At 40.2% G+C, this 23,284-nt stretch overlaps 1 protein-coding gene across 1 annotated transcript in view; it reads right to left on the bottom strand.

The window, feature by feature from the left end:
* The window catches only part of VEGFD (vascular endothelial growth factor D), a 32,302-nt gene extending 14,722 nt beyond the window's left edge, over positions 1-17,580 (bottom strand). The window contains exons 1-3 of the mRNA XM_015645331.3: positions 17,421-17,580; positions 16,159-16,217; positions 15,399-15,489 (exon numbers count right to left, since the gene is read on the bottom strand). Of these exons, the coding sequence (XP_015500817.1) occupies positions 15,399-15,488 (90 nt within the window). The 5' untranslated portion in view covers position 15,489; positions 16,159-16,217; positions 17,421-17,580. The remainder of the gene's footprint in view (positions 1-15,398; positions 15,490-16,158; positions 16,218-17,420) is intronic.
* Positions 17,581-23,284: the final 5,704 nt, after the last annotated feature.

The raw sequence follows: 23,284 nt of genomic DNA, 5'->3' as shown, positions 1-23,284 counted from the left end.
GACCAAAGATATCAAAACTGAACTCTATTAAAGCATTAACTTTTTTCCTCTCTCTTTGCGGTACAAAATGTGTTCTAGCTGAATCAGCATCCAAGACTTCTAAAGAAGACTGAATTTAAAGAGAACCTGTGAAGTGAGATGATAGCATTCTGGAACTTAGAAGATACATCCCTGCACTTCTTGTAAGAGTCAGCAGTCTGGGATGATTAGCTTCTCAATTTCTCTTACTCCTATATCAAGAGGTTTTATTAGTCATAGAATCATAGAATTGTTAAGGTTAGAAAAGACCTCTAAGATCATCAAGTCCAACCATCAACCCAACACCACCACTGGATTCACCACTAAACCAAACCCTGATTATTATAAGAGCAAAATAAGGTTTAAACCTAAGATGAAAGTACAGAAAAAGTAGCAATGCCTCCTCATGGTAAGCAAAGATCACTGCTTTTATCTAAAGGAAGAATTTTTACTGTTTTAAGGACTTTTTAATTTTTAAAGTTATACAAATTCCATAATGTGGACACAATACACTGGAATTAACAAACTTTGTGCTGTCACAAATACTGTTGTGTAGATGGGTCATTAGTAGAGGTCATTTCTATACCAAAAATGCTTCTCCAATTGGATTTGAATTCTGACAATTAAAAAAAACCACCTCTGATACTGATGCATAATAGTGGTACTAACAAAACCTGCCTATGTATTCAGGTTGTTTCTTCTCTTCCTGCTTTTCATATTTTGGAAATTAGAGGGTATGATCAAAGGAAATGGAAGGAGCAGTGCTCATTGTAGAATTGTCATCAGATATGTATCCTAATTATCCTAACCATGATCATGCAAAACTCACACAGAGTTAGCACTTCTCTGTCAGATCCAGCTCTGCTCAACATTGCCCAAGCTATTCATCCCTGAAGTAAACCTCTTGTCCCTTCTCTCAGCATGTTTCCTAACACCTATCCAAGCTCTGCAGCTTGGTGGGATTGCCTGTTGCCTACCATGATAACACAAGAATAATTGTACTCCTGCTTCTTCTATTTGACTTCTTCCTAGAGGGAATAGATTTCACAAATGACTTTTTAACTTCTTCACAGAATTCCCTATCCAGTACAAAACTTCCTGGTGCCCTTTCTTGTAACAGCACTGAGATAAAATATGGTCTTTGCCTCTGAGCATTGCTGACACTAGGCAAGATGGTGAGTGAAGGCACTACTGGAGTTTAAGGGAGGTCTGAATCTCAAGTAGTTATGGGATTTTACAGTGGGGACATCTGTTTTGTTTGTGAGCTCATTGCCCTGAGCTCCTTCTGTAGCAAAGACAGGAAAACATAGACACATTTAGAGCATGATTCATTTGAAATCAAACTGAAAATCTTTTTGCTGGGTAACCAGCAAGGCCAGGCTCACCAGAACACAAGAGGTATCAGTATGGTAGATCTTTGGTCAAACATAACACAGCTAACTGGGGTATAAAACATCTGAAGAGAAGCACCAAATTTTGCTGCAGTCTTCCTAAGTGTCAAAAAAGGAACAGTGAATAGCCCCTTATGGGTTTCTTTTGATTTGTTTGAGACTACTACAATGCTCTTATCTAAAACATTGTTCTAAATGCTTGCTAGAGCACACAGCAGACATTAAACAACCAGAAGGATATCCTCATTTTAGTACACTTTGACCAGAGAGGTGGCTGCCCAAAACAAAAAAAGCATTCAAAAGTAAAAACTTTAACAATGAGAAGTGTAAGAGGTGCATCAGCTCCATCAGCAGGACAAAGCCCTACAGCCTGAACTGCTCCTGCTGGCCACCCTCTTCCTACAGCACAGCTACACCAAATAGAGCATTGTCATGAAATCTTTCCAAAGCATTCATTTCTGGTCATACTATTTTGAAAAGGACAGCACCAAATAAAAACACAGAACCTCTTATGGTCTCAGATAATACCATGGATGAAGTGCCATAGGCCACCACACAGGTCTGGAGACTTCTTTCATATACTGCTGTTTAAATTCAAGCTCTGTTTAAATATAGGCATATGCTAGCTGACTGAAAAGACCTACTTAGAAGAGTGCAGCTTTGGACAGAAATGTGAATAAATCTTTCAAAATGTGAAATTGGAGGAGGGTGTTAGGTTCAACAGAGTCCCACACTTACCTGTCATCTGATTTAGGACTTTATGCCCTCTCAGTTTGGTAGCAAGTGAGAAGCAGTTAAAACTAGCATTTGAACAGGAAGGGAGCTCTTCACTCAGCTCTTCACTCAGAGCAGAGGTAAGATGCATAGATGTCAGACTGACATTTCACTGACATTTCTGGGAGATCCATATCCTCACAAAAAGCAAAAGGGGAACAGAACCATTGACTGCTTCCCCTGACTGCAGCCATCTGCACAAGCTGTTTCCCACTTTTCAGATATCCCTACCTCCCTTTTTCAGTCCTTCTCTGATAACTGCATTCCTCCTTCCAGGTTCCCCTCCCATTCTTCACTCTGATCTCAACATCTTGAACTGCTTGGATCCCACTGTGCTTTTATGTTGTTTATTTTCATTTCTTTCCCTATATTCTGCTAGGTGGGAGTCTAGTGAAACCTATCTCAGGCTGAGCTGCTCAGCCTCCTGGTCCAGAGGAACATCCATTTTTTCCCTTCCATGCCCTCACCCAACTTTCCTTTACATTGACACAGATTTTAGTAGTCAGCTGAGGTAAGTTGTCACCATTGTGGAAGTTGTTGGTTGTAATGGTTGCAGCCAAGATGTGGAGCAGAACTTCACTGCCCTTGGCATGGTACACACAGGGAGCAAAATCATGAGCTCTGGACCCAGGAAGCTTACCATATGAATTAAGAATTGAGAGTAAAGCAAATTAGACAAGGAGTCATTGGGAAAGGACTGTGACAATGTAATTTCCAATGCTCCCAAAAAATAAAAAAATTACCTGTGGAGCTTTGTTACTGGGAAGCTCCAAATGTTCTAAACTTTCAGTACCCATCAATGTACACCCCACAGTCCACCAAAGACATAATGCTATTCCCCGTGAGAAATGTTTGAGTAGAATTTATCGATAACAAATATCGAATTAGCAGGTTTAAGTTGTTCATTCTTACCTCCTCAGCTTGCTGCTGCTCTTAATGTCATTTTTCTAAGTATCTTATGTAAAAATGGATCCCATACCCCGAGATAAAAACCAGATTCATAATTAACTGAAGTTGTTTTTCAAAACACTGACCTCTTATATGTTCCAAAATTATTCTTCAATTCAAAGAGGAATATCTGTTTTCCTCTATTTTGGCACAATGAACAATCATTAGGAAATGATAACACAAGTTAGCATTGTGATTTTTGGATAATTACAGCTCTTGTCTTTCCAAGAGAAACCATAATACACTATCTATCTTCTTCCTAGTAATCTTAGATGCCAGGAGAACCCTAAAAGTAGTCAGCATTGGAAAGGAACAAGAGAAAAAGCAGTGATATATTCAGTGGCCTTTCCTGCCTTGGACACTGCCTAAAACCAGACAGTGAGTTCATTTCCCCACTGATTTATGCTAGTCCAATGTTTAGTTTATGCATCATGTCACACAGATGCACAATCCCACAGACAGCCTGCACTGGTCAAACTGGGCTTTTTCTTGAGTATCAGTATTGCCCATATCCTCTCAGGGGCTGCAGCTCTGCAGTTTGCACTTTTCCTCCATCCTTGACAAGCTCCTAGATTTCTGCTTAGGAAAAGTAAATCAAAATTATGTCTAAGAAAGACAGCAGAACCCATCTTTTCAGAACTCCTTTTTTTTTTTTTTTTTTTTTTTTTTTTTTTTTTTTTTGGCATGTGCTGATCTTTTTAGCAGCATTAATTCTGTGTTTCAAGAACTTCTGGAGGTATTTTGAACAACAGAGGAAAGATGTGGAGTACAACAGTAAACAAAAAGGCCTGATAAGGTCCTAAATTTATTTGAAGACCTATAGCATAAAAACATGTGAGGTTGTTTTTAAGAAAACAGATGCACAAATGATCTGCATTGATGCAGATGAATAATAATTTGTGTGCATGTGGGCAAAAATAAAAATGGATTGAAATCTATATTTTGCTCAATCTGCCTGCATTTTACTCTGTACTCAAGCACACTCACAGACCCAAGAAATACATCCTGAAAGTTTTACACATATGATTACTTTCCTTAAGCCCTAGCCTCACAGTGTTTCTCTACAGGGAGGACATAAACCTCTGCTTAAAGCTAAACACGTGTAGGAATTCTTCTGATAAGGAATGTTTTTCTGAGTTAGGGTCACAGACACTATCGTGGCAAGTGCTGCATAAATACCAATGGAAATTTTCAACATTACCACTGTGTCTGGGGCCAGGACGTGATTAAGGACCCTTTCGATAACCTTGCACTGTTTTATGATCCATCCTTCAGCAGCTAAGCAATAGAAAGAAGGTAACAGATTTATCTTGCCAGTGAAAGCAGACTGTAGCTGCATAGCACAGTGATGATTCTCTTAATGCCATTGTAGCACAAACTTGGCCAAACAAAATATCAACAACATTGTATCACAAATCTTGGTTTAAGGTAAGGCCAGAATAAAGCTTTCAAAATTAACCAATCTGTGGGGTGGAAGTTTTGTCTCAAAATGAGGGCACCTGAACACAGAGTACTGGCAGCATGTGAGGACATTTTGAACCTTTATGTCAGCATTGTGTGCTTTACACAACTGTAGCAACTGCATTCAGTTCAAGAGAAGTTATGTACAAGAAAAAGACTTGGTGTGACCAGAAGGTGAATTCCCCCTGTTCCAGTGCTGCCTGAAGGCTAATCTCAGAACTAGATTCAAACCAGTTTAAATACTAGGTAGATGATTCATCACCACAAGAAAATACCAAGGAATTTTGCTTCTGTGTATGCTACACCTGAAAACAACCTCCTTTTCTCTTCCATGATGCATTCCTCAAGGTGAGTTTACCACAGTGTACAGACTGATTATGGTTGCAGGCTCATCTTGTGGAGAAAGAGTGCCTACAGCTCCCTGCCACCCCACAATGATCAAAAATAAAAAGTATTCTGATTCTATGATCCTATTCTCATGAATGAATAGGAACTATTTATCTAAGACTCCCCTCATAGATAATGGAGAAAAATAGGGCCACTGGGTGATCATTCATTGCATTCTAAAACCTGTTGAATTAACTGTGCCTTCAAAATGCCTCTTCCTCTCCCCTAACACTGAAGGATGAATTGGCAGATCACCATCTTAGCTGTAGTGAAGAGACCTGAATCCCACTCAGCTGAGAGTAGTCAAATGAGATTAAACAACCTCTCCTAATCTAAAGCAGAAGCAATTTATGAGGTTCACAAATATAACCATCCAGGAAGTGCAACTGCACCAGAAGGACCTGGTTGAAGGCCAGCACTGGCAGAGGAAAGCACCCCATTCCCTGCCTCAAAGCCATGGTGTAGCTGCCCAGCCATGCTTGGCTCACAGCACACAGACTGTGAGCTGATGTGGACAAGGAACTGCAAGGGAGTTCCCATGGAAAAGTTTGGTTCTCTCTTGGCAGGAAAATGAAGGAGCTCCTGCCATTATGACTCCAACACAAAGAACTACATCCTCCTGGTAAGAATAACAAACCCGTGTGATGTTTTTGCAGTAAGAACTCTTTTGAGGGTTTTCATCATTATCAGTAGTATTTCTAGCATTATTGTGAGTCCTATCAGTTTAGAGTCAGGTGAAAATATGAAATGAAGAGATGATCTGTAACCTGGTGTCTGCAGCCAAAGCAAAAGATACAAGAAAAGAGAGGAAGGCATTCATCCAAAGGGAGCACCAAGGAAAGGCAGAAGATATTGCTCAGAGTGATGGGCCATGATTTTTTAAGTAGCAGGGGCTCAACTATTGCCAAATTTTATCATAACAAATGTTGTCTATAATACAGCATTTTGTATCCCTGGAGTGCTGCATAACAGGTAATGAAACAGTGAGAGAATCTTCTGCAGCTTGAAAACATGAGGCTTGGAGGAGTGACTTACTGCCCTATCAACAAGCAGCTGCATCACCCCATAAATATCTATCATGAGGCATCTCACTTTGCCACATGTCTGACACATATTAGCATGCAGTAATTTTATCATCACACTGTATTTCATTTCTGAGGAGAGAAAGTGCATTTACCTTTCAACAGCTCCAGTAAATTCATAATTTTGATTCTCTATCAGCTATGAACTTCTGATGTATGAAGTTTCATCCCTGACTATACTCCCTCTGGAAGCATCATTGTACATTATTAGTACACAAATAAGCTATTTTAAATTATAGCAAACTTGATCATAGAGAGACAAAACAATTAGATATTTTGACTTCCTACTAAAATTGTTCTCTGAAACATGGTGGGCTTGTCATGGGATTTTAAGTGGCTATTACAGTCTTTGTTATCTCAGAAGAATGGATGAAATTTCAGGAGCATGCAGTGCTTCATTCCACCTTCAAACCGTTGTAAACCAATACTCAAATCTCTCCTAAAAATGTTTCATCTCTCTCTGTGCACTGCCTTGTCCAGACTGAATATTCACTTGATTATCACAGTTACAGCACTAATAACCTGAAGGGGCATTCTGTTTATAGAAGGGACAAGTTTGGATCCTTTGAGACAAATTTCAAGCTGTCACTTTTTAAGAAGGGTGGTGTCTCCAGTGAGAGCTGTATTGAAAGCATACAGCTATATTGTCCAAGTATATAGCAAAAAATATGCAAAGGGACAGAACTTCTTCCCTGAAAAAGCTCAAGGACTGAAGAACAGACACAGGAAAATTTTGCTTCCCTCATCCACAACCTGTGCAAAACCTCTCTGCAGTCTGCCTTGAGAGTTAGAGTGTTGGCCTTGGCTGTGTATCCTCTCAGGAAAGGGTGACTGTAGGATCACAGCACTCCATCCTGAAGTCCTGTGTGCCATGGATGCTGGAAGAAAAACTGCATAGAGCCCTGGGCTGTAAGAAAAGCAGTGTGGAGTTGCCAGAGCACAGAGAGGACTGACAGATATGTTACTTGTGGGTTTGGGGGGAACAAGAAGTGGTCAAACTAATAGTCTGGCCAGGTGTTGTATGAGGTGGCAGAAGGCTGACAGGGAGACATTGACCTGAGACTGTCACTGACACATCTGTCATGTTTGAGGGCCTCTTTTGCTAAAACCTTGTCAGTACATTGTCTGAGACAGAAAAGCAGAGAAGGAGGAAGCTCTAGACTGCTCCACCTCATGTTCAATGTGGTTGAACAAAGCTTGCTCCAGACACTCCTTCTTGAGTGTCTTCTTGGGCTTCAGTTTAGTTTCCACTGAAGAAGGAGACCTAATTACCTGTTTTCTAAACTTGGTGGTCAAGGTGGTGATAAAACAGCTTCTATTTTAGCTGAAGATGATATGTTTTCACAAGTAAATCATATTAACTTCTCTGTGGCTTCAAGAGAACAGCTGTTTTATATTTTGAAAGGCCTTTTGAACTAGATCTTTTGTGGTACTACAGCAAAGAAATCAGACTTCTTGCACTTTAGTAGCATGCTTACATTATAAAAATCCTTGGAGATGAGACATTTTAGTTGCTGTATTCTCTCTTGAATAAACCAAAATATTGAAAGCATTATAAGAGAGAACATCAGAATTGGACACAGTTTTGTGGAAGCAGGAATCTCAAAATATCATATACTTAATATATTATTATATATTATAATATAATATATATTTAAGAAAATTATATAATTTTTCATTTCCAAAGCAGAGACAGATAATATTTTATCAAAATACCTCTTAGAATTATATACTTTTAGCCAGTTAGGTCTTTACACCAAAATGAGGCACTTTTTTTTCAGCCAGCAGACATTTTGAGTATCAGCTACAACTATCATTAAACAGATGCTTCTTCCCACAGCCAGGTCTTTTGGCTGTCATGGGAAACATCCTCCAGTTGTGATTTTGAAGGTAGCAATGTCCACTGTGCATCAGTTTGCTGGCAGCAATGGAAAAGCTGGAGTGCTAGATGAAAGAGTTGGTCTGCAAAGTACATTCATTTGGTGAGTGAAAAAACACAGGTGATTTGTCATAAATGTCCAGTGTGGTAACTCACTGATATATCCTAAATCCTACTGACAACTTTGGGAGTCTTACAGCACATTTTCTGAGCTTCTGCTTACATGTTTGTTCAAATGGTCTTGCATTGCTGCAATGTGTTGAGGCAGATGTGCTGATCAATACAGAGCTCAGCTAGAACATTATCACTTCACTGTACACCAGGTTAGGTGCTGGCCCAACACCAGGACAGGGTGCACACATCAAAAATAGCATATTAAATGTGTTTACAAAGAGCGTGTCCAGGCTGTAGTCACTGTCTCTCGATATTTGTCCATTCTTTGGAAGTCACTGGGGTTCAGGGAGTGAGTTTGGAATGGCTCAGTAACAGAGACCTGCATGAAATCAGATGACTATGTGTTCTTTTAATATTAGAAAATATTTTTTAATGTGATGAAGGGTCCTTCAGTTAGCACTTTCACTGGTTTTTGGGTTTTCCCCAAGACACTTTAATAAATGTTTTGGAAGTATGACTAGCCAATTGGACAGCTGGGTTTCAAAATGTCACTCACAAAGCCAAGCCATTGCCAACACTGAATGAACTTATGTTACCCCAATCACATGCACACATTTTCCTGGAATTGTAGTTTTTCTTGAGTAATATTTCCCTAGCAATCCAGAAAAGTATCCTGACATGGTTTCTGAGTCACGCTGCTAATTAAAGTGAAAAGTTTTGCCTGTCTTTGTGGCACATTCTCTGTGTGCAAAGTGACATACGATCTAGTAACATGATGCAACTTTTTTTGCAATTCAGCGTGACTCAAATAGAATTCCCTCCCCAGCTGCACTCAGACAGTGAATTGCCAGCCCCGACACAGCCTGCTTCCCATGAAAGCATGGCTCAGGAAAACCCATCCCGACATCCCCAGGGTGAGGAAGGCGCTCATCCCTTCCCAAGCCCATTCATGTGGTGCCCACATTGGATTGCCAAATCCCAGGAGCCCCGCTCCGCGTAGCTGGTGCTCAGCACGGCTCTGTGGATGCAGAAGGGCCCTAGATGGCGTCCTACCACCAGCTTCAAACACTTTTGGGAGAAAAATATAAAAAAATACACAGCTGTCCCTCACAAAGGAAGGACGCCGAATTTTTCTTAATTCAAGAAAGCTAAAATAGCCTGTGCAATTGTTTTGCTGTTCATTGGTACATTTTAACATCCATCACCAGGATGTTAAAAAAAATTCTTTTTGGTCTTCCCATGGGCAAAGGGGGTCTGTGCAGCTGTAGCGGGGGCACTCAGCATTTTGTTTCCATTCCTCAGATCCCAGCAAGATGTATGACGATTTGAAAAGCGTGCTGGGGAGGTAGGAAGCAGGTGGAGAAGTAGATAAGGGAATGGCACATAGTGAGAGGAATAAGAAATTTCTCTGGAATAAGTGTTTCTGTAGGAAAGTCACCATATCAGATTTACTCCCCTGCAGCAGCATAGCTCAGGTCACTTTTCCCCTCAGCAATATGGTCTCAAAGCCAAGTCCAAGAAAGGGCAAAAGCCAATTTTGCAACTGGGCTTACTTGCCCTAGAGAAAGGCCTAAAAGAATCACAGATCCCACTGTGTGATAACTATAAAAAGTATTGTACAAGTTTTTTTTTAAGTGGGAATAAGAATAAATGAGTCATCACTTACAACCAATGTACCTTATTTATTTTTCCCAAATGCCAGTATGGTGTCCACAGGAGATAAGACACAAGTAAACCTTGTCTGGAATAGCAGCAGTGTTGATCAGAACAAGAGCTGCAGACACCATGGCAGAAGTCTCATAAGCCAGTTTGCACCAGGGCTTTTTTTTTCCTGTTTTCAAGCAGATCTTTTCTCTGCTTGCCTCCTGTGGGAGCCTACACTGATAGCACTACACCACTGGTTATAAACAACATAAATGCCTGTGGGGAGAAAGCACCAGTAAGGCTGAGAAAACAGAAACAAGCAACACTTCCATCAGCCTGAGCTGATGGCTTGTTTTGGTTGCTTTCAGACCACTAATTAACAAAAAGATGGCCCACTGCTCTCTGAACCTGCCTTCTTGCCTCCCCTTGGTTTCACAGACTTTCAGATGTGAGCTACAACTGATGGCAAAGTTTAATTAGTGCTTTATTTCAAACAGCTGATAATTGGATTGCTCAAATGCTGCATTGGTTAATCTATACTGCCTGGTGTACTTTTCCAGGCTCTGCTCTATCCTCAGATATTAAAATCTTAGCTGAGATGGACTGGGTTGGATCAGCAGCTGGGAGGGATTTTTTTTCCATTTCTCATGAGTGAGAACTGTTCTTGATAAAGTAGCAGCGTGTTAGTAGCTGCCTTTCCAAATTGATAAGAGCCAAGGACGGATGCTGTGTGGCATGATAACAATATAGGATTGCTCTGTTTGCCTTCAGTGCACCTTGTCAAGACAGTAGCAGATAAGTTAGAACAAATTGGCTTTCCTCACAACTTCCCTGATAGCTTCTCACTTCTGAAGGAAAAACACAATCATTTCTGCAGTAATGCTCTAAGTATATTTTCACACATTTTTGGCTCATCGTGCCTATCAGAGATGGTAATCACAGAGAATCAAAAGCAGAAGACAAAACTGGGAAAATTAAATACTTCTGAAAACCACAATCTCATAATATTTGTTTAGAAGAGTTTCCTAACTTTGAAAGGAAGCTGGATTTGAGGATGAAAACCTAGTTTGAACGGAGAAAGTGTTCCCAGTGAGATTTCAAGTTGCTCTTTCTAGCAGTTGAGCACTTTGCTGGAACCTCAGGAGTTGCCTTTGAGGAAGAAATCCCATGACATGGAAGATTGTTAGAATCTAACTTTTCTAGAAACTGAGCAGCATTTCCAAGCAGGTTTTAGAGAGGTGTGTGGATCTATCTGAAAAAGAGTGCCAGTTATAATTACAGAGACAAAGGCTTACAGCCAGCTCTGCTGCTCATGTTTCCTCACCAAGCTCTGTTTCAGCTGTACAGACAGACAGACTGCAGCTGGCTCTCAGAAAGGAGATGTAAAAACTTCCTGATTTCTTCTGCCCATGGAGTGATGGCTCTCCAGTATTTCCATGCCTTCCCAAGGGCAAGGCATTCTCCACTTAGGTGGTCCAGAGCCTCAGGAGGATGGGGAAGTGCTGCTTCACTCTCACCAGCAGACAAGGACTATGTACCAGCTGTGTTTGGAAAGTGGCTTACTGCTCTGTGCAGATCACGGTGGCAGTAGGAGATGAGGAAGATCTGCTTGAGCAAGAACGACCACTCAAGGTTTTAAGAATGTTTAGTGCAGAGGTAGAACAGATTTAGCTGTGGAAAAGGAGTGCAGTAACAGAGAGCAGCCACGTTCACCTCCCAGCTAAGCCCACCTAACCCCTCAGTCTTTTGATTAAAAGCAGCTTGATCATTGTTCAGGGACACTCCTCAGGCCTATCCACTGTGGTGGATATCTCTAACAAAACCAAAGGAGGGTTTGACATGGGCAGAAAACCTCTGCATAAGGAAAAGGCTCTGAGTCTGTTTAACTTGGAAATGACCAGTTGTTTCTTTGTCTTGCCTGTCCCCTAACACTTTATTAATAATGTGAAGCAGCAGAATTGAGGAGGAAAGCAATGAGATTTTCATTCTCGGAGATCAAAACTCGCAGCCTCATTAGAGAGGCAGTTTTAGTGTTGGAAGGCAGAAGCAGCTCTGATGGATCATTGGCTTTTCTTGGCAAAAAATTTGCTTCAGCTCTGATGAATACAGGACATAGCTCTTCACATCTAATTTTAAAATTCCTGAAAAAGGAGTTTATGTCTGTTGCTGCTCAAGGAGAAGAAAAATTTGAGGGGGAGAGACAAAAAGAGAGACAGGGAAATTTGCGGTTCTCTAGCTGAGAGGATCCAAAACCTAAGAGACTGTCAGGAAAAGAACTTCAATAAGGAATTTTTAAAGTATTTCTGATGAAATCTGATGAAAAAAAAGAAAAAAAACTTAAAAAAATAATTCTCAGTCTTCAGAAAACTCATGTGGAAATCTAATTCTTCCTCGAGGACTTCATATGTTAGGTTGGCATCCTGAACCGAGCCACTGGAGGGCAAGGACCAGCCTTGACATCAGTTCATCTCTGGAGCCAAGCCCTGTTGGACACCTGTGTGGCTGTGCTGCCCCTGTCTGAGGCTGCCCACTGCTTCCCACCATGACCCTGGGCTCCAGTTGTGCTTCTGATTGCCAGATATTGAGTTCAGGCTGAAACTTTCCATACCAGATGTCTGCCTCAAAATTATTTTAATACTTTTTTTTGCTTTCTCTGTCAAAATGGTTTGACCGCAGGGGAGGATGAAGTCCCTCCTTTATCCGTGCAAAAATTTTTTCTTTTTCTCTACTGTGAATCACAGATGTGAATTTTTGATGCCTGAGGAACCTTTTCTTTAGCTCAGATGTGCCTGCTGCTGTCTTTGATAAAATCCCCCCAAACGTGAAAGCCTCCAAGAGCAGCAGCATAGCCCTCCCAGCAGGAGGACCTCTGCAGCAGTCAGGCCTGTGCTGGTTCCAGTCCACCTGGGAGCAGAGCAGGACATGGGTGCAGGTCTGGCCTGTGGGGCTGAGAGCACTGGACCTGCCCTTCTTCCCCCTCAGGCCACAGGGGTCTGGCATCCAGGGACAGGAAGCTGCTGGATTTGCCTGTGGGAGGGGAAGGAGATGAATACTTATGGAGGAGGGCCAGACCTGGCCAAGGAGGCTGAGATCATCTTTGGAGATCAGAAAGAGAAATGGGTCTGGAAAAGGAAATTTGGGGCAGTTAAAACCACAGGGACAAAGAAGGAAGCTATGGATGGGGAAGGGAAGGGTGAACCATGCTCAGATATGACTGGAAAACAAAAGTGCCCATTAAGGCTGTCTCTGGGCAACTTGGCCAAAACTCCTGAGGGTCCAAGCGAGAAGAAGAATGTCTCCATCTGGGAGGAAGCAAGTGGGAAGGAGGGTGACACTTGGATAGCACAAACAAGAGACCAATCAGAAAATTGAGTCCCTGAGCTCTGGAGGCGAGGGAACACAAGTAAAGTGCTGGGAGTAGAACAGGTCAGGAATGGAGAGAGGAAGGAAGAACTCTGACAGGCAAGGAATACATGTACATGGAAAAGGGATTCATGTGCTCAGAAGAGGATGGAGTTTTTGAAGGGTTTGGAAAACCCAACTGCCATGGACATGCTGGATCACGGCAGATTGTGCATAAGCTTTTTAACATTCATACCTTTAATCAGGATATTTGAAGGGGAAGAAGGGAGTATTTAAACCCTTAGCCCCCTGAAACTCCATTGCATGATACCACACTGACGCCACCTGATGGTTTAGGGCATAAATAATTTTAAAATTTTAGGTATCCTGGGCAGAGCTCACCCAATTTGGATTCATGTAACAGGGGGCAGAGCAGGTTGCTGGTGCTTCCTACGTCTCATTAGTTGTGTATTACCTGCATCCTGGCCTTGTGGGCTTTATCCAGGCTATGCTGCTGTTGATATTAAAGAACTTTAAAAAAATAAGGTAGGGTAGGTGAATGCAATACATCATTTCTCTGTACTGCAAATTCAATTTGAGGTGCAAATGGAAAAAATAGTCATAACCCTGTGTGCCATCCAGCACTGTAAGATGAAGGATGTTTTGTGGTGTATTTCCACATATGTACACACAGAGAAACCTGGAGAAAACAACCCAGAAAGTTAACATTCTATGTAAAATATAGAAAAGAAAATAAAGAAAAACAAACAATTTAGCCAAAAACCTCTGTCTATAGCAAAATATCTAGAACAAGCAGAAAGCCAGTCTTTTCCTTTTGGCAATCAGCAGCCAATGCAAGTGAAATAAAGCATTTGTGTGTGATACCTTTTTGAGTGTGACCTATGAGATTCCTTTAGGTTAGTCTAGGAAACTCTCAGTGAGTTGTTTCAAGAGCAGTATCCTGTGGCTAAGCTGGCTGCTTGACAGTGGTTGTTCCTGACACCATATTTCAGTGACAATAATCATAAATTCTACCTATGTCAGAAGGACAATCCTATCACAGTGAACAAACTGTAAGCCAGTATAAGATAGCAAGAAGAGCTCTTGCATATACTCTAGGAAAAGTGGATATGGATTCAAAGTGTATAATTAAAAGGCTTTCTAGTGGTTTCACTATGGTGCTGAATAAACTAGTGTCCCACATGTGGCTAGAATTATCATCCCTGCCAATTATAAAATGGTTTTTATTCTGTATTAGAAAGCACGTTCTGGTTTAAATAAAGTGATTCCTACAAGCACAAAATCAGTGATTTGTCATTCAGTGCACAAAGTTAATGTATTAAACAAGGCTTATTACTCTGGTCCTAATGCCTTCAAAGAATTGATTTCTGAGGTTGTAAATTAAAAGCTTGTGAGCAGTCAGCAGGCATCAGTCATCCTGAGGCACACATTGCTCCCCACTGCTGACTTATTGGGCTGGCAAACAGCAGTCTGCAATTAGGCACACAACATTTCTTCTCTAAAGCACAGGTCAGCATGCAACAGGCTCACAGACTAGTGTGTGGTCATGGCTTGCAAGCAGGAGGTTTTCTGAAGTGAAAACAAAAGTACTAGCTTGTTTTGCCAGTGAAAAACAAATAATTTGTTCTGGACCACACACTGAATTAATCATTTTTGGACAGACTGCACATGTAGAAACTTGTTCCAGTTTTTGTTCTGATTTTTCTAAATGATTGTCCTGGATGTTCTCACATTGTCTCAAAGTCAGATCTGAAAAATTCTACTCTCATGGTGAGGCTTCAGCTTAAATTTTATTTCATGTACTATATTCAGAAGAAAAGTTAATTTTTAAGCAATGTACTCTATTATTAATTGCTTTTTAATTTAAAATCCTATATAACTTTTTCTAATGAAGAAAAAGAAAAGTATTTCTCTGATTTCTGGAAAACAAGTGAACAACTGATGAACACGTGTTTTTATACGGAAAATTTCAACATCAGCATACTAATTCCTGCAATTATAAATACCTGAAAAAAAAAAAAAGTGCATTTAACAAATATTCTAAATACTCTGAGTCATGCATTTTTTTCAGATTTTTCTTTTATTTTGCATGACTGAAACTAAAATTTTAATTCAAGAACAAAGTATACATGTACTTATTAACTAGTAAAAAAACGTAATACAAATATTAAACAGAGAATATGGATTTAAATTCCTTGTAGATTTATCTCTGCAACTAAACAATCACCAAAGAAAAAAACAACCCATTACCAAAACAGCAAGAAACCCACTACCTTGCACATTAAACATAGCTAATTCTGGAAATTTATATTAAGAATCACAGTAAAGTTCACTTACCTTCACAGATCCGTTCTCATAGTCAGATCCTTGCAGAAGATGTAGATAAGAAACGATGAAAATATTCACAGTTGCCCACGGTTTGTACATTCTGATGTTTAAAATCCACAGGTTACTACGCAGTCGTTGTCATACAGCTGCAAGTGTCTGTTCCAAAAGGCATTTCTCTACCACCAACACAGAAAAGCTTCCAGAATTTCTCTCACAAACTCACAAAGGATTCCAGCATCTGCAACTAAATATCTGTCTCTTGGCTGCTCAAAACAACTGTAAGTTCCTCTAGAGAATGGAATTTCTTAGAGCAGATTTTAGATACACTTGAAATAAAATCATGATAAGGTTTTAAATAGATATATATCTGTATGTATACACATACACACTCACAAGCGATCAGGTATGGATTCCAGTTAATGAAGTTAATATATCTTCCATCAAGACACAAAGACACATTCAAAATCCATCTGTGGTCCAGAAAATGTTAGAAATCTTCTCGATTCTGTGCTCTGTGTTACAGCAGGCTTTTAAGATGGTAGTGTAATGGCCAGTGTTTTGAGCCGAGAGCTGTAATCCAACTCTGTATGAAAACTTTTTTCACAACCTTCATGGAAGCTTGCAGAAGCATGTGTCTTAAATCTGATACAGACTTTGGCAGTAACACAGGCAAATTTTGGCTCAAATCCCATTTTCTTCCTACCAATAGCATAGCAGTTTTAAAACTAACTGATGCAATCTAGTCTCCCATTATTTTAAAGAAGATTACCTGAAACATGAAACTTCAGCACACGTTCTTACACCACACACATATTTTATGTTACTTCTCTGAAAAGAAAAAAAAAAAAAGAGGGAGGGAGGGAAAAAAAAGAAAAAGACCGACTTCTTTCTTTCATGTGTTCTATTTTATGTGTCATAAGAGTTTCTGAATAAATTTTAACAAGCAAAGTTAAGAACTATCTCTGACAACAAGATTTTGACTTTTTTTTAAAGAATGCTCATTAAGCTACACGTATAAAAGGACAAAATAACTTTTTATTGCAACAAAACACAACCAGCATTTCTGCTCCAAGGTATGTATGTATTTTCTCTGTATATTTTTGCAGGTTAAAACAAAAATTTAAAACCAGAGTTCAATAATTTAAAATTATAGCATGTTAAATCTATATTGTCTTACTCATATATATTGTGATCAGGAGAACAGTTCCACTCTCACATGTTTTAGTGTTTGCAGAATCAGACTCCACAGTTGTTAACATAAACCAATCAAGCACATAATACTTCACAGTCCTGGTTTCCTAACTCTGATGTCAAAACAAGTGATGTCTTAAATACAAATTACACTTCTCTACTACCATTAGGTTGAATAATTTCTTATTTAGTATTGACCACAAATGGACCTTAGCAAGAAAATTATTTTTATCCAGTCTTTCCAGTTGTTGTCTATTAACTGCCATTAGGTTTTAAAAATATGTGTGCAACTCTATTATTTTTTAGCTTTGTCTTTTCCCACTTATTTTGTGAAAGCAATCTATTTCTCATTTTTGCTTCTTCCTCCACCCACCCTACACTGGTTAATACAAGGACAGTAGGGATTTTACCTCTTTGAAATGAGAGTGAGAAAGCTGCTTTGGCAGTGTACCTGCTGCTCCTCCTCAAACCTCAAACAGCAGCCAGAGATATTCAGTTTTGCACACCCCACGCTACAAGGGTCATCCTGTGTCTGTTCTGTAGGTTATAATTAAAATCTTTTGCACTATTTCATTCATTATTTTAAATTATTGTGTTATCTAACGCTTATGTACGGTCACCTTGACCTCATTTAATGTTTCTGGTTTGCTTCTGGTACTACTCTCCATCTCCTTGCAGGAGCTGAAAGCCTGCTAAAAGAAATGGATATGCCTCAGCCTCGGATGCACAGCTTCCGAGCAAGGGATCAAACCAAAAATAACCTCTGTAGGCTCAGGATTACATGAAAATAACTTTCTATCGACCTGCAGTCAATTGGAGAGAGCGTCTGGCCATACTCACCTCTCATTTCTGGGATCGTTTGGAGCGCAGAACCACGGGAGAATGGAGAAGCAGAATGTGCCTTAGAGCCTGGTGAGTGGGATCCTTACACAGCCTGTCTGCAGCACAGTGCAGGGATGAGCTGCTCTGTTCCCTGCCTGGCCTGGTGCCAAGTGCCCACAAACTGCCCTTGAGAGACTCTCAGCAGTCTGGCATTAGAAAATTAAGGCTGTTTGGTTTGGAAATGTCGGAGGGAAAACCTCAGTAGTATTTTCTGTATGTCACTGTATGTATCACTGTTACATACCAAATTCAGCTCTGTACATTTGGGAAGACCAGGCCTGTATCTTTCTCAAAGCAAACCATTCATCAGAAAAGGTCACCCACCTCTGGCTTCAAGGGGCTTTTTGGCAGGAAGACTGAACTGGCCCTCAGGCACTGAATCAAACTGGTTTATACAAGAGAGTGTTAGATGCTGCAGGCAGAACACAAAAAGTATCTAGTCTCTCCCCTAGACTCAGACACAAAGACTAGCAAATAAAGAAAAAAAAACCCTCTTGTTAACTGCAGAGGACTCTAAAGCTATCTCAAAGCTGTTAGTGAAAGCAAAGGCAAAGCAAGAGAAATCAGCCGATAGGATACCAGAGCAACTCAGATAATGAATTTCTAGGAAAATGTTTTCACCATCTGTATTACTGTGCTCATCCCATTCCCTAATCCCATTCCTCTCCTCAGCTCTGGGTAAGAATCAGTTCTCCCTTCAGCACCACCTCAGCTCTGCTCCTTACACAACTTTCTTATGGTTTTTCCTGCCTAGTGTTTGAGAACAATTCAAATACTTCTGTGTTGGAGCTGAAATCTCAGAAGTATGGTGAGATTATATTGCAGACTGCCTGCAACAGCAGTGCACAGACTTGCTGTCTGGCCACCTCTGTTTTAGTTTAATTTATGAACAGAGGTTATCAATACACAGACTCCAGTTTCTTCTTTTATCTCAGTTAGCTGTTGTAGAACCACCAGCTCAGTTCTGTGCGGGGTTTGGGGTTTGTACTTTTAAAATCTAACACTGTCTAAAAAGGGGCTTAAATAAAATTCATATGACTATTTAAATTATTTTTGTAATGGAATAATCGTCTCCTCAGACATCAGCAACATTAAATACTGCATAATGGATTGAAATTTCAAACATTTATGCCGCCTTTGAGTAAGCAGCTAATACATTAATATTGTGGTAATGAGTCAGCTCTTTGCAAGAAGAGCTTAAAATTTTGTTTAGTCAAATCTGTTTTGAATATTGATCAACACTGATGTCTGAAATGGACAAACAATACAGATTAGAACTTTAAATCTGTTTTTCTACAAGCACTATGTATGTTTTTTTCAGTAATATTTGAATTATGAGTCTTTCTTCCAAAGTAATAGTCTCACATCCATTGCACAGACACCCTGAATTGCTGATTCCTAGTCTCTGTTTTTGTGATGGAAGAGAACATATAAATGACACAGAACTTGGTTAATGAATGGGTTAAGCATAATTTCTCAGTACTTTTATGATAGGATATGCAGACCAAGTGGAGTTTATTTATTGGAACTCCTCACCATGATGCACTGAGGGATCTATATTTGGACTTCACATCACATAAAGAGAAAAAAGGCCAGTACAGATGACTAAAACTAACGAAACAGCACCTTCTTTAACTCATGCATTTCTTGCATGTGTGCTCACACAAGAAGAATTTCCTGACACTGCTGAACAACTCATGTTCTTCAAGCTGAAATCCTTTCAGGTGAAACAGTAAATTCCTTCAGTAATCTGAAAAGAACTTAGACTTGCAGATAGGCCCATACTAGTGTCACTATTAGCAGGAAAAAAAACTAAAAGGAAACACCTCAAACAAACAAACAAAAAGTCTTCATTTGGAAAAATGTAACAAAACACCAAAGGAAGATATTTCAGGCTTTTAACACAAGAGTAAGCCACAGATCAATAGGACTACTCAGATCAGAGAAGGTTTGTGAGGATATGCCCTAAATAATCTCCAATTAAACTGATCAATTTACAAAGTTGAAACTGGAGATAAATTATGGCAATTCATAGCCTTTACTTAAAATACAGTATTGTTTCACCAGCTGCTTCAGACATGAGACCTCCACACCATTAGAAGTTCCAGTATGGCACAATCCTCAGAATAACATCATTCCCAGTGAAGGTCATTAAGTATTTTCAAGATTATTCTATATGCAGATCTCTACGCTCCCTCTAACTAATCCATACACAGAGGATCTTGTTTTCTTGACAACTACAGAGAAAAAGGAAAATTGGGACAGTTTATAAAATATTGCAAACTAGGATCTAACTTAGATTTTATAAAGAACTCATGGCATAGCAGTTACATGGCAATCCAATCACTTAGCACACATGATTAAAGTAATTATCAAGTAATTATCAAACTAAAAAATGGGGTTTTTTAATAAAGAACATTAAAATGGCTACTGGCATCAGAAATTTTTGTGAAATAGCAGAATGCTTGAAACATCACACTAATGCTAAGGTGGATTGGTAGAATTTGAGGAAAACAAAAGCAAAATCCCATGCACAGAATCTCAGATTCAGAGCGCAAGACAAAGCTGGGCTAGCGGAGTGATGGGGACAGCACCACAGAGCCAGACCCAGAGCCATCCCTCTCACCAGCCACAGCACTATCTCCTCAGGTTATTCTTTAGTTGCTTAAATTAGATTATTTAATTGTCTACTTGCTGCAGCAGACCTGGAGCTCACAGCAGGATGCAAAACCGGCCGGGGAAGAGGGGAAATCCCACTGTGTGCCTCTTCTGTGCTCCAGGCTGTGGTGGCTAAACTGCTATCCATACCTTCATCTAGCTGGCTGAAAGTTCACCAGGGAATGTCTGCACAGGCCACAAACACACCCTTGGCTGAAGGGCAGGCATACTCCCAGCTCTCCACAGCATCCCATGGCTCAGTCCTCCCCTGCTCCAGGGAGGGACGCCCTTGTTAATGGAGGAGTGCTGTCAGCAAAAGACAGATACAAATCACAAACAAACACTGTTTGTTGAACTTTTGAGAGATGTAAACACCGTGTAGCTGCTCCATCTCTGAATAGGCTTTGCCTCAACCTCATGAAGAGCACAGCTTCCTTGCTACCCTTCACTAGTTCACATTTGTAATGTCTAATGCATGGAAAGAGAGAAGAAGTCTCTGGGGGATGGCTGCTGTGCTGAGCAACAGCTTTATATCAGGTATGAAGAAATTTCTTCTTCTTCTGTTTCAGTGCTTCCTTTATGTCTGTTTTTGTAACTTCAAGTTCTAAGTCTAACCTACCCAGAGGTACCTGACCCAGCTCTTGCTCTCTCTGTATTCCTGTTTATCTTATTTATTCCATATTTATCTTCAATAATGGGAGCTCTGTGTCTGCTTGTGTTCACATCCATCTGTGTTTACGTACCTGTTAATGAGGGCACAACTGAAACAACAATCAAACTTTAATTACAAAGATGTGTAATAGCTTTCATAAGCCTCTTTCACTTGTTATTTTATAAGTTCTCATTTCTTTCCACAGAGAAGTGGGAGAAGCTGAACATAAAGATAAAACAGGTCTTGCAGTTAAGGAGAAGGGAAATAAAAAGGTGGGGAGGTAGGGGATAGGTGAACCAGAAAAGAAAGGAGGAAGGAGAGGAACTCTGACCAGATGATATCCTTCACACCTACCATTGACTGTAGCCAGGCCCTTGCCTCCAGACTGACTGTGAAGCACTGGCTGGTGTTCAGGTACATCTGAGGATCACTCCCTGTTCAACTCAGGTCTGAAACAGTTCACAAAGCCAAGGCAGGGAGTAGTTACCAAGACGATGGATTCAGCATCCAGAGTTCAGTGGCTCCATTCAGTCTCAGTCTTCATCCTCCACTACTGTACAGTAAGAAAGGGAGGTGTAACTGCAAAGCACAGTGAGTATCCAGGCTACTGAATCCTGAAAGTGTTGCAAACAAAGCAGATGAACTCATGGGTTCTCATAAGGAAGAAATTAATAATGCATTCTCATTTTCTCCAGCACATGTGGCACAGTTGCTAAATTACCCTGGGAATTAAGGTATGCACAGCTTGCACCAACTTGTGTAACTGAATAGACATTTGTTGCACTGTGCACATCAAGCCCAGAATTTCTCAAGAGAAAGATGTGACTGCAGGTGATATCAACATCCTTAACCTTGCAGTCTCTGGCAATGTCTTGAGCAAGTCCACATGGCAGAGCAACATTACAGCTTGTACTTCAAACATTTACTTCTCATCCAGTAGAGTCTCACAAAAATATAATTCAAGTGACTGTAGAGTGGATGGTGACAGAAGAGCAGCTACAAGACATCAAAGAAACATCTTTTACATGAGAAAATCCTCATTTATTCTAGTGACTGTTGCTTTCTCAGAGGTCAAGAAGCAAGTCTATGTTATGGGATGGGAGAGCTAAAGCAAATTTGTGCCAGAACATTTTTCTGAAGCAGTCATTACCATATGATCACCTTCAAGTGCTCCTGAAGAGCTTCATCCATCTCATCACAACATTTCTTTGAGGTAAGGCAGACTTTGAGACAGGAATGAAAATGTAAGATTAGTTTCATCTTTGAGCTTCAGACACCAGGCTAGAACTTGCCATGGTTGTCCACAAGCAGCTGGTGTAACTTTAGGCATAACTTTGTCTCTCAGAACAGAATAATCTTACAGTCACATCTACTTACAATTAGCTTTTGGCCTTTTTCTGGACTTTATAATCATATCCAGTCTGCTTAAAAAAAGTTCTTGGTTATGTGCAATACAGAATACCTCAAGTACAAGTGCCTGGCCAAGTTCCAGGGCTCAGATTTTTCTTGCTTCCTAGTTCTGATGTTCCGTCAGGGAGATGTGGCCTTGAAATAAGAAACAATCCCCTGGGAATACTTTTTGTGCCAGAGGCCCAGACTCTTAACCCAGTGGGTACAGCCAGAGGATACTGTGAAAACATCCTTCCCCTCAAGGCCAGCAAGGAACTTCAAGGCTAAGCCCCACACAAGACAACTTAAAGATGTAGTCACCTTCCCTGCCTCTTTCTGTCTTTGTTGAACATAAGCCAGCTTTTTGTAGAACCTTTCAGCATTAAAAAAGTCTTAGGAACAACTGCCTTCACCCAGAATTTCTCCTAAACAGAGACTTCTTCCCCTCACATAGATATTTTCACAAATAAAGGTTGTTAAGTGATCAAAAAAATCAGGCAAAGTAGAAATTAAAATGTTCAGAGGCAGAAAATTTTGTTACAAGTCCAAGGATAACTGAAACTACATTGTGGGAAGTAGGACAGAAAGAAGGTGATAATAAAGGGATTTATACCTTTGTTTTCTACAGGTGATTTCCCTACTTAGTTCGGTAGCACCCTGAAGTGGCATCCTTGGAGCAATATGTACATACAGAGCAGAAAGCCAAAGAACCAGTGCAGGGTTTAGCATAATTCTCCTTGCAGGGAACACCCCAGAAGTGTGCACACAGCTATAGCAAAGCACTGAAAGTTAATTTCAGGACTTATACCTATCTGAGAACACTTTAGAGTAACAACAGCTAAGTAATATGAAAATAAAACCCTTCTGGTGCAACTTAGAGTTTGAGGATGTAATGGGTATTATTTATATTTTGTTTTGCTGCTTTGACACTCACAGGTACTAGGCTAATAAAAGGACAAATCAGCTCCCTGACATCAGCAGGAGAGAATAGATGAGATCTCTCTTGAATGTTTAGATAAGAAAATATATGCTTCAAAGTGTGTATATCACAAAGTTCCTTCTAGCTCCAACAGGATGATTTTCTGACACTTAAAACACAAAAGCAGCTCTGTGTTTTTACAAG

This window comes from Parus major, chromosome 1 (genome assembly GCF_001522545.3).
Source record: "Parus major isolate Abel chromosome 1, Parus_major1.1, whole genome shotgun sequence".
NCBI lineage: Eukaryota > Metazoa > Chordata > Aves > Passeriformes > Paridae > Parus > Parus major.
Note: the sequence above shows the minus strand (reverse complement) of the source record. Positions and strands in the feature narration are given on the sequence as shown.